Here is a 22,061-nt window from a genome sequence, read left to right as displayed (position 1 = left end):
TTCACAAACATAGCCCTTGGCCTCGAATCTTCTGTATAGAAAATTAACGAGCAAATTCTCTTCCCAAACCGTTACTGTATCTGCCAGTCCCACTGGCGCAGGGATAAGACTAGCTCTTGAGTGGTAGATATTTTCTTTATGAGAATTAAAAAGTCACCCTAGATTCTAAAAGATCCATTCCTGTGAAGAAACTTGTTTCTGCATAGGTTGGGACTAGAGTCCAGATTTCCAATTTCCCAGACACTGGTGTTTTATCTTTTTTTTTTTATTCTTCAAGTCCATCCTCGTTCCTGGGTGGGACAAATGTGTCTCTCACACAATACACTGTCCTGAAAATAGACTATGAGAATACATAACGCAAAAACTAAAATTTTCTTAGAAAAAAAGTCACCATGTTTTCTCTGAAAAAATAATTATTTTATAAAGATTATTGTACAGGGAGATTTTTATTGTTTCTTTATTTTATTGCATATAAAAACAAGAATTTCACTTTTATTTAGGGGGGGAAATAAGATACGGAGAAGAAATGGGGTACACTGGTGATGTTTTACCAAGAACAGCTTGCAATAACAGGTTAGGACTCTGAGTGTCGCTGCTTACCAAACAACAACCGGGAATTTAACGCGAACCACAAGATTTCTGCATCACAAAGCACTGACCCTGGGGCTTTACTAAAGCTCCAAACTGAACCCCCGAGCTCCAGCCGGCAGTGCAAGTACGTTATCTGGGAATACGAAGATCCTAAGGCTCCTCCGGCCTCCACCAAGGGAAAACCCAAGCGCAAGCTTCTCCACCGCGGTTTTGTAATGGCGGCTCCTCCTCATCGTCCAGACTGCAGCAGGCTGAGCAGGCTGGTTGGGATTTGCCTTCTCCTGGGGACCCTGTGGGAAATCCGGGCGGAACAGATCCGCTACTCTGTGCCTGAGGAGCTAGAGAAAGGTTCCTTCGTGGGCAACATCGCCAAGGACCTGGGGCTGGAGCCCCGGGAGCTGGAGGAGCGCGGAGTCCGCATCGTCTCCAGAGGTAGGACCCCGCTCTTTGCTCTGAACCGGAGAAGCGGCATCTTGGTCACCGCGGGCAGGATAGACCGGGAGGAGCTCTGTGATAGATCTCCAAAGTGTGTAGTAAGCCTGGAGATTCTCCTAGAGGACAAAGTGAGGATTGTTGGAGTAGAAGTGGAAATAATCGATGTTAATGATAACGCGCCCAACTTTGGGACAGAGCAAAGGGAAATAAAAGTTGCTGAAAATGAGAAGTCCTGGGACAAGATTCCCTCTTCCTGAAGCTTTTGATCCGGATGTAGGGGTAAACTCCCTGCAGGGTTACCAGCTCAGCTCGAACGCTCACTTCTCCCTGGACGTGCAAAACGGAGCTGATGGGATAAAGTACCCTGAGCTAGTGCTGGAGCGCGCTCTGGACCGAGAGGAAGAGGCGGTTCACCACCTGGTTCTCACTGCCTTCGATGGAGGCGACCTGGTTCACTCTGGCACTACCCGGATTCGTATAACACTTGTGGATACCAATGACAATGCCCCGCTATTCACTCAGCCCGAGTACCACGTGAGCGTTCCGGAGAATGTGCCGGTGGGCTTCCGAATCGTCACCGTTAAAGCCACTGATTCAGATGAAGGAGCCAATGGAGAAGTGACATATTCTTTCCGTAAAGTAAGAGATAAAATATCGCAGCTATTCCAGTTGAATTCTGTGACTGGGGATATAACAATACTGGGGGATCTAGATTATGAGGACTCTGGATTCTACGATATAGATATAGAAGCTCACGATGGTCCTGGTCTCCGAGCCAGAAGTAAAGTGCTGGTGACAGTTCTGGATGTAAATGACAATGCTCCAGAAGTCATGGTTACATCGCTCACCAGCTCTATCCAAGAAACTTCTTCTCCAGGCACAGTAATTGCACTTTTCAATGTGCATGACAGTGATTCAGGAGAGAATGGCCTTGTCACCTGTTCTATTCCAAATAATCTGCCGTTCACACTTGAAAAGACCTATGGAAATTATTATCGATTGTTGACACACAGAATGCTGGATAGGGAAGAAGTCTCAGAATATAACATCACAGTAACTGCCACTGACCATGGAACTCCACAACTGTCTACACAAACTCACATCTCACTGCAGCTGATAGACATCAATGACAACCCTCCTGCCTTTTCTCATGCTTCATATTCTGCTTATGTTCCTGAAAACAACCCCAGAGGAGCCTCCATTTTATCCATGACTGCCCAGGACCCTGACAGCATCGAGAATGCCAGAGTCACTTACTCCCTGGCTGAAGGCATGCTCCAGGGGGAGCCTCTCTCCTCCTATGTCTCCATCAACTCTGACACAGGTGTCCTGTATGCACTGTGCTCCTTTGACTATGAGCAGGTTAGAGACCTGCAACTAGTGGTGACAGCCAGTGACAGTGGGGATCCTCCACTCAGCAGTAATGTGTCTCTAAGCTTGTTTGTGCTGGATCAGAATGACAATGCACCTGAAATCCTCTACCCCACCCTCCCCACAGATGGTTCCACTGGTGTGGAACTGGCGCCCCGCTCTGCAGAACCAGGCTACCTGGTGACTAAGGTGGTGGCAGTGGACAGAGACTCAGGCCAGAACGCCTGGCTGTCCTACCGCCTGCTCAAGGCCAGCGAGCCAGGGCTCTTTGTGGTGGGGCTGCACACGGGCGAGGTGCACACTGCGCGTGCCCTGCTGGACAGAGATGCGCTCAAGCAGAGCCTAGTGGTGGCTGTTCAGGACCACGGCCAGCCCCCTCTGTCGGCCACCGTCACGCTCACGGTGGCTGTGGCTGACAGCATCCCAGACGTTCTGGAAGAGTTGAGCAATCTGGAGCCCTCCGCCAATCCTGATGACTCCAGCCTCACGCTGTACCTAGTGGTGGCGGTGACTGTGGTCTCCTGCGTCTTCCTCGCCTTTGTCATTGTGCTGCTGGCACTCAGGCTCAGGCGCTGGCATAAGTCGAGTCTGCTCCAGGCTTCTGGAGGGGGTTTGGCAGGTGTGCCTGCCTCGCACTTTGTGGGCGTGGATGGGGTGCGGGCGTTTCTGCAGACCTATTCCCACGAGGTCTCCCTCACCGCGGACTCTCGGAAGAGTCACCTGATCTTCCCTCAGCCCAACTATGCAGACACGCTCATCAGCCAGGACAGCTGTGAGAAAAGCGAGCCTCTTTTGATAACTCAGGATTTACTTGAAACAAAAGGAGACGCCAGTCCTCATCAGGTAAGTCAGTGTTGCCACACTGAAACATGGGCTGGCAGCAGTGTCTCTGATGGTGTAAGTTCCAGTTGTACAAAATGTGCACCAAATCACACAGAGGACTTCTTTTCAGTATCTGGTGCTTTGACGGGGAGGGATAGATGACTCTTCGATAATGATCAAGGTATCTTCTGCATCTAAAAGGTATTTGTTTTTAACTCCTCATTTGAGTCTTCATCTAATAATAGTTTCAGCAACAATTTCTTTTTTTAAAAAATTTAATCCTCACCTGAGGACATTTTCTCATAGCATTTAGAGAGAAAGGAAGGTAGGGAGAGAAAGAGAATGGAAGAGGGAGAGGGAGAAGGGGGGGGAGGGAGAGAGATGTGTTGCTTCCCTTATGTGCTCTGACTGTGAATTGGACCCGCGACCTTTCGCTTATGGGACAATGCTTTTCAGGGCTTAGCCGCAATTTTTAAATTTTATAACTCTAATCACATCACTTCTTTAAATGCTATTATCCTTTAAGTCTCACTAAAAGTATCAAAGTGTAAATTGAAGGCAATTGTGAAAATTCATATTAAAGCATTCTCTGTTATGAAGCTATTGTTGAATCTGAGCTGAGTAACTTTTAAATTTCATCTTTTAAAAAATCCTCTTTTTATACCCAACATATTGTTCTTGAAGTTTACTTTTTTTTTACTTGAAGGGGTATTTTCCATTATAAATAAACAATGGCAATTTATAAATACTGGGGAAATGTTTCACATTTAGGTATGACTTTAACAGTGACAGTCTCCCAGTCGGACTGGTGTATTTTAAATACTTCGCTGTTGCAGCTTGTGGGATGTACCAGCAATGCCTGCGTGTGACTCCTTTGGTGCCATCTCTGGTCACCAGCAATACTGGCCGTTTTATTTCACTCATTTCCTTAGGTTGTAGGAGTACTTTTAATAATATCTAAGTTTCCTATTATGGCATCCTTATAAGACACTTCTCTATTTCTTAAAAAGCAAAATTTTGAAAAATCTTTCTCATCATGAGAACTTCTTACAAAGGTTGGGTAACTTGAATTCTGAACTTATATAATTTGTGCTACTTAGTAAGTAGGCCTTATCCCTGTTCCTGGAAATTGCTCTCAGGTGGCCCTGTCACTGTGGCTCTGCAATTATCTGATATAGGCGGAAATATTTTGTGTGCAAGGGATATGCAACTTTTGTTCCTTACACCTTCATTTAGTTCTGTTAGTTCATTTGGAATCTCTAATTGACTAGGGCCACACATGTGGGTGATATTTGGATACCTGGAAGTTGTAGCAATAGGTTGTGCCTGAATTCAGCTCGAGGAGAGTTTCAGTTTCTACGTGCTTTTGTCACCACGGAGGTTGTGGAGTCGTGGTGCAGTACACAGGGTGAATAAGCACGTGCTATGGAGTGACCAACTGACATGGAGAGAAGAGGAAGTAACAAATGAATATTGGGAAAGAAATCACATCTAGGAGAGGTTATATACAATACTGAAGCTTTAAAATATAATTTGGAAATACCAATTGGCCTTAAATTGTGTCAAACATATTTGGATGGTGGTACTGGGAATACATTCCAGAATCAGAAAGATACATATTTTAAATGACTCGGAGAACAATATATGTAACAATAGCACATGCAAAAATATGATTTTGTTTGAATGGGTAATGGGTTGCTTTTAGAAAGTATGATTTCCGGTTAAAAAATTATTGTACAACCATATGGTGGGCTACTACGCAACTAAACAATAAATGGAAACCCTCTATGTACTGATATGAAACTATCTTCAAGATGTAAAGAGTGAACAAAGAAGGCTGCAGAACATGGTGTACATATATATGCTTTCATATATGTATAAAAGAAGAGGAAAACATGTATAAAATTCTGCTTCACTATACAAAACCTATCTCTGGAATAGTGCACACAAAAAGGGGAAAAGAATCCTCTGGGATAAATGTGTTGTTAAAAACAGAGAGGAAAAGTCTATAGGATATGCTGAACTATGTGAATGTATACCTATTTAAAAACGAGTAAATACAACTCCTGAAGAGAAAAAAAAATTGTTCTTTGCAAAACATCTGCAAGCTATTGGAGCAGTTTCACGGGAAAACCTCTGGGCGTCGCTGCAGGTCAAAAGAAGAGCGAGAGGATGTCAGAGACGCATTTGGGAGCCTGTCAGAGGGTAACTTCCTGCTCAAGCCAACTGCTCGGAAGAGGCCGGTACAGAGTCGGTTACAGAAAACAAAAGCAGAAAAACTACCTCTACCCTGGATTTTGCTACCAACGGAGCGGAGCAGTAGCGGTGGGAGACAGAAGATGAGGCTGAGCCCAGAGAGAGGCAGCCCAGCGCGGTGGCGGCAGGTATTGTTGCCCTTTCTGCTGTCTTTCTTCCGCGGAGCTCTCCCGGACCAAATTCGCTATTCAGTTCCCGAGGAGCTGGCCAAGAACTCGGTGGTGGGTAACCTCGCCAAGGACCTGGGGCTCAGTGTCCGGGACTTGCCAGTCCGGAAGCTGCGGGTTAGCGCGGAGAAGAAATATTTCACTGTAGACCCTGACAGCGGGGACTTACTTGTGAGCGACAGAATAGACCGAGAACAGATTTGCGGGAAGAAGCCTGTGTGTATTCTGGATTTTGATGCTGTCACTGAAAAACCACTAAATATTTTCCAAGTAGCAGTAGTCGTGCAGGATATAAATGACAACATTCCATTATTCAAACAGAGAAAAATTGATTTAAAAATTGTGGAGTCCACTAAGCCGGGTAAGAGTTTTGCACTAGACCCAGCCCTGGATTCTGATGCAGGTCCTAATTCACTGCAAAGATACCTCCTTAATGACAATGAGTACTTTGACCTCGTGGAGAAACAGACTCCAGATGGACGTAAATATCCTGAGTTGATTCTGAAACATTCCCTGGACAGAGAGGAGCAGAATTTTCATGAATTGATCCTAACAGCTGTGGATGGTGGAGACCCACCCCAAAGTGGCACCACCCAGATCCAAATTCAAGTCACCGATGCCAACGATAACCCCCCAGTGTTCAGCCAGGACCTGTATAGGGTCAGCCTGCAGGAGGGCGTGCCCCCAGGCTTCTCTGTGCTGACAGTGACAGCCACAGACCAGGACGAGGGCATTAATTCCGAGGTCACCTACTCCTTTCATAATGTGGATGAACAAGTGGAACGATTTTTTAACTTAGATAAAAGAACAGGAGAAATCACGACAAAGGATAATTTTGATTTCGAAATTGCTAATAGTTACACTCTCAGTATAGAAGCGAAAGATCCCGGAGATCTAGTAGCCCACTGCAGTATCCAAGTGGAAATTCTCGATGAGAATGATTGTGCACCTGAAGTGATTGTAACCTCAGTTCTTACTCCACTTCCAGAGGATTCACCACCAGGAACAGTGATTGCCTTGATAAAAATAAGAGATAGAGACTCTGGAGAAAATGGAGAAGTTTTTTGCCGCATATTGGGAAACACTGAGTTTACGTTGAAATCTTACTCAAAGAACTATTACAAGCTGGTGACCCATGGGGCTCTGGACCGAGAGCAGACTCCAGAATACAACGTCACCATCACAGCCACCGACAGAGGCAAGCCGCCCCTCTCCTCCAGCACCACCATCACTCTGCACATCACCGACGTTAACGACAACGCCCCGGTTTTCCAACAGTCCGCCTATCTGGTTCATGTGCCAGAAAACAACCCGCCAGGGGCCTCCATTGCGCAGGTCAGCGCCTCCGACCCCGACCTGGGACCCAACAGCCTCATCTCCTACTCCATCGTGGCCAGCGACCTGGAGCCACAGGCGCTGTCCTCCTACGTGTCCCTGAACGCGCAGAGCGGCGTCGTGTTCGCGCAGCGCGCCTTCGACCACGAGCACCTGCGCGCCTTCCAGCTGACGCTGCAGGCCCGAGACCAGGGCTCCCCAGCGCTCAGCACCAATGTCAGCCTGCGCGTGTTGGTGACCGACCGCAACGACAACCCCCCAAGGGTGCTTTACCCGGCGCTGGGTCCCGACGGCTCTGCGCTCTTTGACACAGTGCCGCGCGCCGCGCAGCCGGGCTACCTGGTCACCAAGGTGGTGGCGGTGGACGCGGACTCGGGACACAATGCCTGGCTGTCCTACCACGTGCTGCAGGCCAGCGAGCCTGGACTGTTCAGCCTGGGGCTGCGCACGGGCGAGGTGCGCACAGCGCGAGCTTTGGGTGAAAGGGACGCGGTCCGCCAGCGCCTGCTGGTCGCTGTGCGTGACGGGGGACAGCCGCCTCTCTCGGCCACTGCCACGCTGCTCCTGGTCTTCGCTGACAGCCTACAAGAGGCCCTGCCGGACCTCAGCGAACGCCCCACACCCTCTGACCCCCAGGCTGAGCTGCAGTTTTACCTGGTGGTGGCCTTGGCCTTGATCTCGGTACTCTTCCTCCTGGCGGTGATTCTGGCGGTGGCCCTGCGCCTGCGACGCTCCTCCAGTGCTGCTGCTTGGGGCTGCTTTCAGCCTGGTCTCAGTTCTAAGTCTGGCCCCGGGGTTCTTCCCAATTACAGCGAGGGGACTTTGCCCTATTCCTACAATCTGTGCGTTGCTTCACAGTCAGCTAAGACAGAGTTTAATATTCTCAATGTGACCCCGGCAGTGGCGCCGCCTCAGGATCTCCTCTGCAAAGATGTCTCTTGGGAACCAAATACAAATCATGGAGATGGGGAGGGCCTATTTGACTCAGATACTGTTTTAAAGGTGAGTTTAACTTAATTAACTTATTTTCATTTGGGTTTTAATGTTTCTTAACATATCACTTATCTGGGGTAGGAGTCTCCATTTCATATTTAATTGTCTTGTGGGTCGAATGTAGGCAGTTTTCTGCCCTAATTATCTTAATCTAATCAAATCTTGATGCAGTTTTCTGCCTAGTGTGTGAGATTTATTTGTTTATAATTATAAGGCTTTACTACACGAGATCTTTCTTCATCTTTACAATCTTTCCCTCTGAAGGTTTATTTATATCACATTCAGGGATTTTATTACTCAAATTTGTGTTGTACTGCCTTTTAAAATCATAGTACTTCAGAATAAAGAAAACTTCCTATTTTTACTAGTTTGGGGAAACTGGGAAGGAAACAAAGAGAGGAAAAATTTTCTCCAGTGTCATGGTTGTCGACAGCAGAGCTCGGTAGGACTGACTCGAACACCCGCCGTCTGAGTGTCTTTACAAGCCAAGTGCCTTGGGATTCTAGACCCATTTTAAAAGGACAGGCAGAGCTTGAGCTCTGCGGTGTCTGCTATTAGGAATGGATTTAATAATGGGAGAGATCGTTCTCTCTCATGCGTAGGAGCAAATTGCTCTTGTGAAAATTGTACATTGAGAGGAATTTTGAAACCCATGTTCACATTCTGTACTTAAAACTTTATTTTTGAATATTCTATTTATAGATATAGAATATCTTCATTTTTCTACAACATCCTATGAAGGTATCATTAAGTAAATTTTTTCTTTCTCACTTAATGTACTCTCTGAAATGGTTTTCTTTCTCTTTTTTTGTAGTCATAAGGTTTTTTTCCTTCTGCTACCATCTAACAGTGATAACATTAAATATCTACCTCAATATAGAAAGTCCATTGCCTGTCCACTGTCAAGTTATGGACATGTTGTTCTGTTTGGGTGATGAACTAAAGCCCTTTTCTCTGCAGTCACTATATGGATTCCCCCCCAAGGGCCTGTCACTGTGTAACATCTAACTCCAATTTAGAGATCTTAATAAGAAAATATAAATAGTGCATAGCTAACCCAACTCAAGCTCTTAGTCTAATATAGTATAGCTGCCATATTTCTAGTGTGAAAAACTCCCTCAAAGACCTCATAACTAACAAAATGGGCCCTTAATTCTTTCTGCGTATGAACTCTAATACAATGTAAGTGAATTCGTAGGCCTTTTTGCAAAGGTGCATTGAGAGCTAGACTTCTCTTGTTTCTTTGCATTCTTATGTACAAATGGGTGTGTTTTCATAAATATATCCTAATACAAAAATGAAATCTTAAACCTACAAAAGTAAGAATTACAATGTTCTAATTTAATGGACTCAATATAGGTAAGAGGCAAATAAAGGACATAGCTTCAATGGCATATTAAATAAAACTTTTCTAAAGATGTAAAAAGAATCTAATAATGATCTCAGGGGGTTGTGGAAGTCTTGCTATTTCAGAATTAAATCTTGATTAAATGTAAACAATGCCACACAGTAGTACATGAAGGATACAACTAAATTATTAGAAATAAAATATAATTAAACACTTATGAAATAAAAACAGAATTGGTGTAGTAACTGGATAGGACTCTGAGCGTCGCTGTTTACCAAAGTGGGAAAGAAGCTGCTGCTGATGCGACCGAACTCTCTGCTCCTTCCGCACTGAACACGGCACAGACCAGACAAGTTCCAGGGAGAAGCCTTGTACCCGCGTCCCTCTCCCATGTCCAACAAGGAATACGTACCCTTTAACTATAAAGAAATAAGAAAACAGCGGGCTGGAACCAGGACTAAGAGAAAGCTGGTCTGAGAAAAGGCAATGGCGGATCTACTGAGGGGCTGGGGCTGCAGAGAGCTGCTCCTGCTCTTTCTGTTCGTGGGGACGCAGCTGGGAGCCAGGGCCGGGCAGATCCGCTACTCAGTGAGGGAGGAGCTGGACAGAGGCTCCTTCGTGGGCACCATCGCCAAGGATCTCGGGCTGGAGCCTCAGGAACTGGCAGAGCGGGGAGTCCGGATCATCTCGAGAGGTAAGAAGCAGCTTTTTGCTCTAAACTCGGGAAGCGGCAGCTTGGTCACTGCGGGCAGGATAGACCGGGAGGAGCTCTGCGCTCAGACGGCGCGGTGTTTGGTGAGTCTGAACATCTTGGTTGAGAATAAAATGAAAATTTATGGAGTGGAAGTAGAAATTATCGATATTAATGATAACTCCCCACTTTTTCGTGATGAGGAAGTAAAGGTAAAGGTTAATGAAAATGCAGCCACAGGGACACGGTTAGTGCTTCCCTTCGCTAGAGATGCAGATGTGGGCGTGAACTCCCTCCAGAGTTACCAGCTCAGCTCCAATATACACTTCTCTCTGGATGAGAAAAGCGGAAGTGATGGACAGAAATACCCGGAGCTGGTACTGGAACAGCCCTTGGACCGAGAGAAAGTGCCTGTTCACAACCTCCTCCTCACAGCTCTAGATGGCGGAGACCCCGTACTCTCTAGCACTACGCACATCTGTGTGATGGTCCTCGACGCGAACGATAACGCGCCCCAATTCACTCGATCAGAGTACAGAGTGAGTGTTCCGGAGAATATACCTGTAGGCACTCGGTTGCTCACAATAACCGCAACGGATCCAGATGAGGGAATAAATGGAAAATTGACCTACTCTTTTCGGAATGAAGAAGACAAAATTTCACAGACTTTCCATCTCGATTCCAACCTGGGTGAAATTTCAACAGTGCAATCACTGGATTATGAGGACTCTAGATTCTACCTCATGGAAGTGGTAGCTCAGGATGGAGGTGCTCTTCTTGCCAGTGCTAAGGTGGTGGTCACAGTACAGGATGTGAATGACAATGTCCCGGAAATGATCCTTACTTCTCTCACCAGTTCAGTCTCTGAAGATAGTCTTCCCGGAACAGTAATCGTGCTGTTTAGCGTACATGATGGTGATTCTGGAGAGAATGGGGAGACTGCATGTTCTATCTCCAGGAACTTGCCCTTTAAATTGGAAAAGTCAGTAGATAATTACTATCACTTACTGACAACGAGAACTCTGGACAGAGAAGAGATCTCAGATTATAACATCACAATAACTGTCACTGACCAAGGAAACCCACCCCTGTCTACAGAAAACCACATCTCCCTGAAAGTGGCAGACATCAATGACAATCCTCCCATCTTCCCTCATACCTCATATTCCACCTACATCCCAGAAAACAATCCCAGAGGCATCTCAATCTTTTCTGTGAATGCCCATGACCCTGACAGTGGCTACAATGCCCAGGTCACTTATTCTCTGGCAAAGGACACGTTTCAGGGAACACCTCTCTCCTCCTATGTCTCCATCAACTCTGACACAGGAGTCCTGTATGCTCTTCGATCTTTCGACTATGAGGAGGTTAGAGACCTGCAACTACTGGTGACAGCCAGTGACAGTGGGGATCCTCCACTCAGCAGTAATGTGTCTCTAAGCTTGTTTGTGCTGGATCAGAATGACAATGCACCTGAAATCCTCTACCCCACCCTCCCCACAGATGGTTCCACTGGTGTGGAACTGGCGCCCCGCTCTGCAGAACCAGGCTACCTGGTAACTAAGGTGGTGGCAGTGGACAGAGACTCAGGCCAGAACGCCTGGCTGTCCTACCGCCTGCTCAAGGCCAGCGAGCCAGGGCTCTTTGTGGTGGGGCTGCACACGGGCGAGGTGCGCACTGCGCGTGCCCTGCTGGACAGAGATGCGCTCAAGCAGAGCCTGGTGGTGGCTGTTCAGGACCGCGGCCAGCCCCCTCTGTCGGCCACCGTCACGCTCACGGTAGCTGTGGCTGACAGCATCCCAGACGTTCTGGAAGAGTTGAGCAATCTGGAGCCCTCCGCCAATCCTGATGACTCCAGCCTCACGCTGTACCTAGTGGTGGCGGTGACTGTGGTCTCCTGCGTCTTCCTCGCCTTTGTCATTGTGCTGCTGGCACTCAGGCTCAGGCGCTGGCATAAGTCGAGTCTGCTCCAGGCTTCAGGAGCGGGTTTGGCAGGTGTGCCCGCCTCGCACTTTGTGGGCGTGGACGGGGTGCGGGCGTTCCTGCAGACCTATTCCCACGAGGTCTCCCTCACCGCGGACTCTCGGAAGAGTCACCTGATCTTCCCGCAGCCCAACTATGCAGACACGCTCATCAGCCAGGACAGCTGTGAGAAAAGCGAGCCGCTTTTGATATCTGAGAAGAAAAATGCAAACGAAGAACTAGAAGTTGTTCAGGTGAGTTTCTTTTTTCAGGAATGCTTTGAGCATTGTGTTTATTTGTTTTCTCACTTATTTTCTTTCACATTCAAATAATTTAATTATATAAATCGTGAATTATTTGCTTCATTCAGAGGCTACTTTAATTTGAGAACTCGTGCACTCTCCATTTATTTTCTAATTACATTTTGGATGTAGTGTCTTATTATCTCAATACATGGATATTTTAGAAAATCTAGCTGATATCCACAGACTTAAATGAAATGAGTACTTTATTATTTTTTAAACAAGAACTCTAAAGGTGGTAAAAAATAATCTCTTTGCCCAAAGATTTTCTTACACTAAAACCCGTCATTATCTTAATATCTGAGTTGTTTGATTATTCTAAATTGCTAGTGTAATATTTTATTTTGAATATTTGCCTAAACACAAACACCAGATATGTTTTGGAAAGTATATCTGCTGCTTGCATAAGGAAATAATTTACATACTTAGATAAATCACTAGAAGAATATAGAAAAGTTTTTCATGAGGAATATCAGAAAAATAGATTAAATTTATGTTGATGATAATGCCTGTGGTATTCTGATATCTGGTAAGTTTGGATTAAACCTTGAAATTATTGGAATGTGAATTAGCTGAGAGAAAAAAATCAGTGAGGAGCCTGAGAATTGTGCTTTATTCTGTAATGCAGTTTAAAACCTCCGAAGATTTAGAGACTGCTGCACCTTTTGAATTCAAATATGCCACACACCCGGCGTCTTCTGGTTACAGGAAACCCTTTCACTTCTAAGAATCAACAGATACCTGAATGTTTGTATACAATTCTGCTATAGTTAAAAAGTCTAAGATTTGTGTTTGGAAAATTAATTCAACTTTAAAATAGTTTCAAATTTTAGCCCTGGCTGGTGTGGCTCAGTGGATTGAGTGCCAGCCTTCGAGCCAAAGGGTCACTGGTTTATTCTTAGGGCACAGGCCTGGGTTGCAGGCCAGGTCATCAGCTGGGGGCACACAAGAGGCAACCACGCATTGATGTTTCTCTCCCTTTCTCCCACCCTTCCCCCTTTCTAAAAATAAATAAAATGTTTTTAAATGTAAAAGAATAAAATGGTTTCAAATTTTAAAACTCATTTCTCAGGGGCTGAGCTTATCTTAAATTAGTGATATTTCTTAACAAAGTGCTGGTCTATGGGTCTTAAATTTCTTGAGTATATGTTGTGTATACTTTACATGATAAAATGCTTGATTCACATACTGAGTGTATATATATATATTGAGTGTATATATTGTATTATATATACTCTATTTTCTTTTAAATGTCTGAATCTTTAGTTGCACATATGTTCTGAAAAGATAGCTTTCTTGTACTAATTTAAATGCTACAGTGTTGGAAAGGCACTTGTCAGTCATGTTTTAGAACAAAGTTTTGCATCAGTAGTGTTTTTTTATGTTCAAATAGAGATACCAATGAGCTTCTGTCTAGAATCCTGAATACAATAAGCAGTTTAAGGTGCTCTAATACTATTCTACTATGAGTTCAGTATCACTGCACACCTCTAAAACTTTAGAATTACAATATATTATGTAGGTTTAAAACACAATTTAGTATAAAATAAAGTTAAAAATAAATAAAACAATTGCTCTGTGAAGATTTCTAGTGTGGAAATGGAATCAAAACTGTAAGACATCCATCGGAACCATGGAAATTTACATGCCTGTTGATGAGGAAAGAGTGTCAATAGCAAAGCATCACAATGACCAGATTATGATCTGTGGACCAAGGAAAACTGGGCAGCATAGATTACCCTCTTTGGGATATATAATCATAAGGACTCATACTTGATCCCCATAATCCAAATAACTCACCACTATTAAGCTACTTGAGAAGAAAAAATGCAATTAAAGATTATGGCAATGTATTGTGGAAAAATAAAATGAGTAGAATAATTTTTAAATCTTAGTCATTTAATGGAATGTAGACACCTGGAAGCTAAAGAAAATGAGTATCTTGCTTCCTATCATACTTCTATTTCGTAAAGACAAACAACCTCCTTGATACCTATCAGTTATTTGGGGGAAAAGATGATAAATATAAGATAGAAGAAAGTGAAGCATAGGATAAAACCAAAACCTATGAGATTTATTATTTTTATGAGTTAAAAGAAAGTGGGGTGTATTGTTATAAATAACAATACATATCAAATTTTTAAGAATTAACGTATTATACCTTCTGTCAGCACTCACACTTTCATTTCTATTATTTTCTATATATTATTTTATTTGGTACACAATTATACTAGGGCAAGCAGGGAAGAAGTTATTACAATCATTTCATGGCGATGGAAACTAAAAGCACGACTATTTCAATAAGTATCTTCAGCAAGGTATCCCTGCTCTTTGACGAGTAAAACTCACTTGACTTGGGTGAGTAAAGTTCACATTCAAAGAAATGACAGCCAGATGGAAGATGTAGTAAATATTTTAAATGTTATATTCTTGTAAAATGGATACAAAAAGTTTCTGTATCAGACAGAGGAATTGTCTTGTAGGAGGCTTCGTATTTGGAGCGGTTTAGTAATCACTACTGCAGTTCTGAAGTCGAGACGCAGGGTGTCGCTGTTGGCTAGTACTAAGCGAAGTGCTAGCAACTTCTGACGCAAAGGAATCGCCACCAAACCGCGGAGCCAGGAAAACGGTGCACTTTCTCTCCGGCTCTCTGCAGAAGAGAGATCTATCAAAGAACCTGCCTGCCAAGACAAATCGAGCGATCACTATTGCTCAGAGAGTTCTTCGGATTGTTTGCGATCGCTGCTCTTCGGAATCAGTAAGGCAAAGGCTCAGAAAAGGGAATGGGAAACCTCTGGGGACCGCAGGGCCGGGCTGGGCGGAAGAGAATGCCTTTTTTCCTGCTGCTGCCTCTGTTCTGCCCCGCGCTGTCCGAGCCGACCCGCTACACTATTCCGGAGGAGCTGGCCAGGGGCTCCCTAGTGGGGAACCTCGCCAAGGATCTGGGGCTTGGCGTTCGAGATTTGCCTACTCGGAACCTGCGGGTTAGTGCTGAGAAGAAATTCTTTACAGTGAGCACGGAGAGCGGGGACTTACTTGTAAGCGACCGTATAGACCGTGAGCAGATTTGTGGCAAAAAGTCGACATGTGTTCTGGAATTCGAAATGGTTGCTGAAAAGCCTTTGAACTTCTTTCATATAGCTGTGATCATTCAGGATGTGAACGACAACCCACCGACCTTCAGCCGAAATATCACTGAACTGGAAATTAGTGAGCTGGCCCTAACTGGAGCCACCTTTGTCTTAGAATCCGCACAAGACTCAGATGTCGGGGTCAATTCCCTGCAGCAGTACTACCTCAGCCCAGACCCACACTTCTCTTTGAACCAGAAAGAGGACCCTGATGGCAGCAGGTACCCAGAACTGGTAGTGAAGGCTCCCCTGGACAGGGAAGAAAAGTCCTGCCACTACCTGGTCCTCACCGCTGTGGATGGGGGTGAGCCTGCCAGAAGCTGCTCTACCCAGATCAGGGTGGTTGTGGTGGATGCAAATGATAACCCACCAGTGTTCACCCAGGACGTGTACAGGGTCAGTGTTCCAGAGAACCTGCCAGTTGGCTCCTCTGTGCTAAGAGTGACAGCCACTGACTTGGATGAGGGTGTCAATGCCGAGATCACCTATGCTTTCATCAACACTGGTAAAGCAGTGAGACAACTGTTCGAGCTGAACAGTAAAACAGGGGAACTCTCCATTGGCGGAGGACTGGACTTTGAAGAGAGAGAGCACTACATATTTCGGGTAGAGGCAAAGGATGGTGGACATCACACAGCACATTGTAAAATACAAATAGATATTTTGGATGAAAATGACAATGCTCCTGAGATAACCCTGGATTCTGAATCTAAACTTATACAAGAAGATGTAGAGCTAGGGACTGTGGTTGCCCTGATCAAAACACATGATCTGGATTCTGGATTTAATGGGGAAACTCTGTGCCGACTAAGTGGAAGTTTCCCATTTAAAATAGTTCAAGAAACAAAAAACACGTACAAGTTGGTTACAGATGGAGCCCTAGATCGAGAGCAGACTCCAGAATACAACATTACCATCACAGCCACCGACAAAGGCAAACCTCCCCTCTCCTCCAATAGAAGTGTCACCTTGAACGTAGCTGATGTCAATGACAATGCTCCGGTTTTCCAACAGTCCGCCTACCTGGTTCATGTGCCAGAAAACAACCCGCCAGGGGCCTCCATTGCGCAGGTCAGCGCCTCCGACCCCGACCTGGGACCCAACAGCCTCATCTCCTACTCCATCGTGGCCAGCGACCTGGAGCCACAGGCGCTGTCCTCCTACGTGTCAGTGAACGCGCAGAGCGGCGTGGTGTTCGCGCAGCGCGCCTTCGACCACGAGCACCTGCGCGCCTTCCAGCTGACGCTGCGGGCCCGCGACCAGGGCTCCCCAGCGCTCAGCACCAATGTCAGCCTGCGCGTGTTGGTGACCGACCGCAACGACAACCGCCAAGGGTGCTTTACCCGGCGCTGGGTCCCGACGGCTCTGCGCTCTTCGACACAGTGCCGCGCGCCGCGCAGCCGGGCTACCTGGTCACCAAGGTGGTGGCTGTGGACGCGGACTCGGGACACAATGCCTGGCTGTCCTACCACGTGCTGCAGGCCAGCGAGCCTGGACTGTTCAGCCTGGGGCTGCGCACTGGCGAGGTGCGCACAGCGCGTGCTTTGGGTGAAAGGGACGCGGTCCGCCAGCGCCTGCTGGTCGCTGTGCGTGACGGGGGACAGCCGCCTCTCTCGTCCACTGCCACGCTGCACCTGGTCTTCGCTGACAGCCTGCAAGAGGCCCTGCCGGACCTCACTGACCATCCCGAACCCTCCGATCCCCAGACCGAGCTGAAGTTTTATCTGGTGGTGGCCTTGGCCTTGATCTCCGTGCTCTTCCTCCTGGCGGTGATTCTGGCGGTGGCGCTGAGCCTGCGAAGCTCCTCCGGCCCCGCTGCTTGGAGTTGCTTTGGAACTGGTGGTGTCTGCTCCAAGACCGGACCTGGGATTTCCCCCAACTACTGCGAATGGACTTTGCCCTATTCTTACAATCTGTGTGCGGCCTCACACTCCTCAAAAACTGAGTTTAAATTTCTCGATATAAACCCTGATAATGCTCCACCACAAGATCTTCTATGTAATGAAGCCTCTTGGTTTGAAAGTAACAGCAATGACAATCCCAAAGTGACTTCTGATTCAGTCCATTTGCAGCAGGTGAGTTACTTCAAAGTCCTTTCCTCCCATAAGTATGATTAGGTTTCAGTTCATTATTTTAGAGGTAAAACGTATATGGGCTAAGTATATCCTGATTTTGTGTTTCATTGATTTGGGGAGGGCATGCAATGGGCGTGTCAGAAATTCTCTGTTCGCTTATCTGTATTGCAGTTGATCTTTTATGAAAAGTCATCTTGTAATGGTCTTGAAAATTTTTTTAAAGATTTCATTTTTATTTCTTTTTAGAGGGGAAGGGAGTGAGAAAGAGAAGGAGAGAAACATCAGTGTGTGGTTGCCTCTCACTCACCCCCATCCGGGGGCCTGGTCTGAACCCAGGCGTGTGCCCTGATTGGGAGTCAAACCAGTGACCCTTTGCTTCACAGGCTGGCATTCAGTCCACTGAGCTACACCAGCCAGGGCAGTCTTGAAATTATTTATTAATCCTAAAGTAATACATTCTGAAACATTTTAATACTTTAGCACCTCATGCTGTAATTGTGAGACACATTATCTATATATGATGAAAAGTAAATCTAGACAGGTGGTTTTCTTACTTTCAATGCTGTCAGCCCTAAATTGTGTTTTATATATAATACAAACATATTTGCATTGTAGCTCATATCTTTAACTTCATGTGCTTGTTCTAAACAGAACAACAGATACTGGCTAAATTAGGGCAGTTCTAATCTATATGTTAATGAAAATAGATAGTGAAATTAAAAATGACAATACTTAACTGACACTAAGTGGATTGGTTCACGTATGTTTGCGGTGGTGCCCTTGTTGAAAGCGGGAAATACTAAGGGATGGTGGAGCGTGATAATTCAAGATTTACAGAAAAATCTAATATTTCTGTTCTTCAAGGCTGTAAGAGATAATGCCACAAAAAAAAGAACAGTGAAGTTTAGGGAACATGTACAATCATTTTAAAATAGGCTCTTTTATTTTTCCAAATGCTTCTCATTCTTGGGGAGAGAAATTTTATGAGCGGATTTAGCAGAATTAAAATCCTCTGTGTGATGATTTCACAAAACGTTGTAGTATTAAGTTAGGACTCTAAGCGTCGCTGTTCACTAACCTGGGTAAGCAAAGCAATGAGTACTGGAGTCATATCCTCCCAGCACAAAGCAGATCGGACACAAAAGCTCTGCAGTTGCGCAAAAATTCTGACCTAAAACGCTTCACATCTGATTTCTGCTTGTTTGTGGAGCTGGAGCTGTAATTCTGAGAAGCCCAAGAGCGATGCGGCCCCCTACTCCTAACACTTCCCCCAGAGACGTCCGTAAGGAGCCAGTAATGGCTCTGCAAAGGCGCCGGTGCCACAGTGGATTAGTCCTGCTTTTTATGCTGCAGGGGACGCTGTGGGGGGTTGGGGCGCAGGCCGGGCCTATTCTCTACTCTATTCCTGAGGAACTTGACAGAGGCTCCTTCGTGGGCAACATCACCAACGATCTTGGTCTGAAGCCTCAGGAACTGGTGGAGCACGGAGTCCGCATCGTCTTCAGAGGTAGGACACCCCTCTTTGCTCTGAATCCCCGAAGTGGCAGCTTGGTCACCGCGGGCAGAATAGACAGGGAGGAGCTCTGTGCTCAAAGCTTGCGGTGTGTGGTGAGTTTTAGTATCCTTGTTGAGGACAAACTGAATCTTTATCCTGTAGAAGTGGAAATAGTAGACATTAATGATAATACACCCCGATTCTTAAGGGAAGAAATGGAAGTGAAAATTCTCGAGAATGCAGCCCCATCCTCTCGTTTTCCACTAATGGAGGTCTCTGACCCGGATGTGGGAATGAACTCTCTTCAGGGCTTCAAGCTCAGCGGGAATAGTCACTTCTCAGTGGACGTACCAAGTGAAGCTCCTGGGCCCAAATACCCAGAGCTGGTGCTGGAACGTGCTCTGGACCGGGAGAGAGAGTCCATTCACCATTTGGTTCTTACTGCAATGGATGGTGGTGACCCTGTCCGTTCAGGTGTGGCACGAATTGTGGTAACTGTCCTAGATGCCAATGACAATGCGCCCATGTTTACCCAGCCTGTCTATCCTGTGAGTGTTCCTGAAAACCTGCCGGTAGGTACCTCAGTGTTGTCAGTAAATGCCACCGACCAGGATGAAGGAGTCCACGCTGAAATAACCTATTCCTTTGTGAGGGTAACAGAAAAGATCTCAAAACTTTTCTCCTTGAATGTGTTCACTGGAGAAATATCAACTTCTGCAAATCTAGACTATGAGGACTCCAGTTTCTATGAGCTAGATGTTGAAGCCCGGGACCGGGCAGGCCTACAGGACAGAGCGAAAGTCTTAATAACCATCTTGGATGTGAATGATAATGTACCAGACATAGGAGTCACATTTGAAAGCAAGTCAGTTGCTGAAAGTATGCCTCCAGGAACAGTGATTGCTATTTTTCAAGTATATGATCATGACTCAGGAATGAATGGCCAGGTAACATGTTCCATCTCAAGAAGTCTGCCCTTTGAGCTAGAAAAATTGGTTGACAATTATTATAGATTAGTGACCAATACAGTTCTAGATCGAGAACAGGTATCAATGTACAACATCACAGTGACAGCCACAGACAAAGGAGTGCCGCCTCTGTCTACAGAAACAGTCATCTCCCTGAATGTGGCAGACACCAACGACAACCCACCTTCCTTCCCCCACTCCTCCTACTCTGTCTATGTCCCTGAGAACAACCCCAGAGGGGCCTCCATCTTCTCTGTGAATGCTCACGACCCTGACAGCAATGAGAACGCCCACATCACCTACTCCCTGGAGGAAGACACTATCCACGGTGCACCTCTATCCTCCTATGTCTCCATCAACTCTGACACTGGTGTCCTGTATGCATTGCACTCCTTCGACTATGAGCGCTTCCATGACTTGCAGTTGAAAGTGACTGCACATGACAGCGGGGACCCTCCACTCAGCAGCAACGTGTCACTGAGTCTGTTTGTGCTGGACCAGAATGACAATGCACCTGAGATCCTGTACCCTGCTATCCCCACTGACGGTTCCACTGGTGTGGAGTTGGCACCTCGCTCTGCAGAACCTGGCTACCTGGTGACCAAGGTGGTGGCAGTGGACAGAGACTCAGGCCAGAATGCCTGGCTGTCCTACCGCCTGCTCAAGGCCAGCGAGCCAGGGCTCTTTGTGGTGGGGCTGCACACGGGTGAGGTGCGCACCGCGCGTGCTCTGCTGGACAGAGATGCGCTCAAGCAGAGCCTGGTGGTGGCTGTTCAGGACCACGGCCAGCCCCCTCTGTCGGCCACCGTCACGCTCACAGTGGCTGTGGCTGACAGCATCCCAGACGTTCTGGAAGAGCTGGGCAGCCTGGAGGTCCCGCACAATTCTGATGTTTCAGGCCTCACGCTGTACCTGGTTGTGGCGGTGGCCGCTGTCTCTTGCATCTTTCTTGCCTTTGTCATGGTGCTGCTGGCGCTCAGACTGTGGCGCTGGCAAAAGTCACGCCAGCTGCAGGCTTCTGGAGGTGGGTTGGTGGGTGTGCCCGCCTCGCACTTTGTGGGCGTGGACGGGGTGCGGGCGTTCCTGCAGACCTATTCCCATGAGGTCTCCCTCACCGCGGACTCTCGGAAGAGTCACCTGATCTTCCCGCAGCCCAACTATGCAGACACGCTCATCAGCCAGGACAGCTGTGAGAAAAGCGAGCCGCTTTTGATTCAGGAAGATTCAGGGTTGTGTAAAGAGGAAGACTCCTTTACTCAGGTGAGATTATTGCTTTCATTGGTTTTATTCGAATAAGAAATTTAAAAATTCTCTTTGATCAGTGCTTAGTTTTCTTAGTGTTTTGCAGTGAATCATAAGTTCAAGAAGATTTTTGTCAATAAAGTTATATTAAGTCTTGGTTTTCTCAAATTTTACCAAAATAATCTTATATATGTCCTAGATTTTTAAAAAATATTTTATTTATTTATCTTTAGAGGGGAAGGGAAGGAGAGAGGGAGAGAAACATCAATGTATGGTTGCCTTTTCATGAGTCCCCTACTGGGGACTGGCCTGCAACCCAGGCATGTGCCCTGACTGGGAATCAAACCGTGATCCTGTGGTTCGCAGGCCCGTGCTCAATCCACTGAGCTACACCAGCCAGGGCGGTAGATATTTTTTAACTTTTCTCCTCTTGGCAAGTTCTTTGTGCCTGTGGTTACATACATCTCATTTCTTAGGGGTGTTTTTCCTATTATGTGACATTTCTTAGATTCTTTTTTGTTTAATCCTCACTAGAGGACATGCTTAAAGAGGGGGAGGGAAGGAAAGAAACATGGATTAGTTCCTTCTCATGTGTGCCCCCCATTTGAGGGGTTTTGGGGGGACCCACCAGTAGTCTGGTGCCCTGACAAGAATTGAACCAAGACCTTTCAGTTTACTGGACAATGCGCCAACCAACTGAGCTACACCAGCCAGAGGTCTGAGACTATTTTTCTAAGGTGAAAATAACTGAATTGCAGTCTCAAAGATCAATATTTTGGTTTTCCCCCCTTTTACTTAATAGTGAGTATTTTCTAAAAGTATGGGCATCTGTGAGGGATATTTTCTCCTTTACTACTTCTGAATCAAACATCATTTA

General features: G+C 46.2%; 4 protein-coding genes across 5 annotated transcripts in view; all 4 read left to right on the top strand.

Annotated features, from left to right (window-relative positions):
• The first annotated feature begins 806 nt into the window (after positions 1–806).
• LOC128627608 (protocadherin gamma-A4-like) lies at positions 807–4,088 on the top strand. The gene is made up of 3 exons (XM_053666470.1): positions 807–1,154; positions 1,321–3,240; positions 4,056–4,088. The coding sequence occupies exons 1-3, from the start codon at positions 807–809 to the stop codon at positions 4,086–4,088; spliced, it is 2,301 nt and encodes a 766-aa protein (XP_053522445.1).
• Positions 4,089–5,424: 1,336 nt separating this feature from the next.
• LOC128625742 (protocadherin gamma-B2-like) lies at positions 5,425–9,824 on the top strand. 2 transcript variants are annotated; one of them, XM_037147572.2, is made up of 2 exons: positions 5,425–7,979; positions 9,663–9,824. In XM_037147572.2, the coding sequence occupies exons 1-2, from the start codon at positions 5,559–5,561 to the stop codon at positions 9,735–9,737; spliced, it is 2,496 nt and encodes an 831-aa protein (XP_037003467.2). In that variant the 5' UTR covers positions 5,425–5,558; the 3' UTR covers positions 9,738–9,824. The 2 variants fall into 2 exon arrangements, with proteins under 2 accessions (XP_037003467.2, XP_037003469.2); XM_037147574.2 differs by lacking the exon at positions 9,663–9,824 and adding an exon at positions 9,550–9,648.
• On the top strand, positions 9,805–13,000 carry LOC128627607 (protocadherin gamma-A5-like). Its single transcript, XM_053666469.1, has 2 exons — positions 9,805–12,225; positions 12,902–13,000. Exons 1-2 carry the CDS (start codon positions 9,805–9,807, stop codon positions 12,998–13,000), a joined length of 2,520 nt encoding a protein of 839 aa, XP_053522444.1.
• Positions 13,001–14,775: 1,775 nt separating this feature from the next.
• LOC119051015 (protocadherin gamma-A6) overlaps positions 14,776–22,061 on the top strand; it is a 117,004-nt gene continuing 109,718 nt past the window's right edge. The window contains 3 exon segments of the mRNA XM_037147556.2: positions 14,776–16,728; positions 16,731–17,479; positions 18,890–21,202. Coding sequence (XP_037003451.2) covers positions 15,057–16,728; positions 16,731–17,479; positions 18,890–21,202 — 4,734 coding nt within the window. The 5' untranslated portion in view covers positions 14,776–15,056.

This window comes from Artibeus jamaicensis, unplaced genomic scaffold (assembly GCF_021234435.1).
Source record: "Artibeus jamaicensis isolate MK-2021 breed Jamaican fruit bat unplaced genomic scaffold, CSHL_Jam_final contig_456, whole genome shotgun sequence".
Classification (NCBI taxonomy): domain Eukaryota; kingdom Metazoa; phylum Chordata; class Mammalia; order Chiroptera; family Phyllostomidae; genus Artibeus; species Artibeus jamaicensis.
The sequence above is the reverse complement of the archived record's forward strand: the minus strand, read 5'-3'. Positions and strand labels throughout refer to the sequence as shown.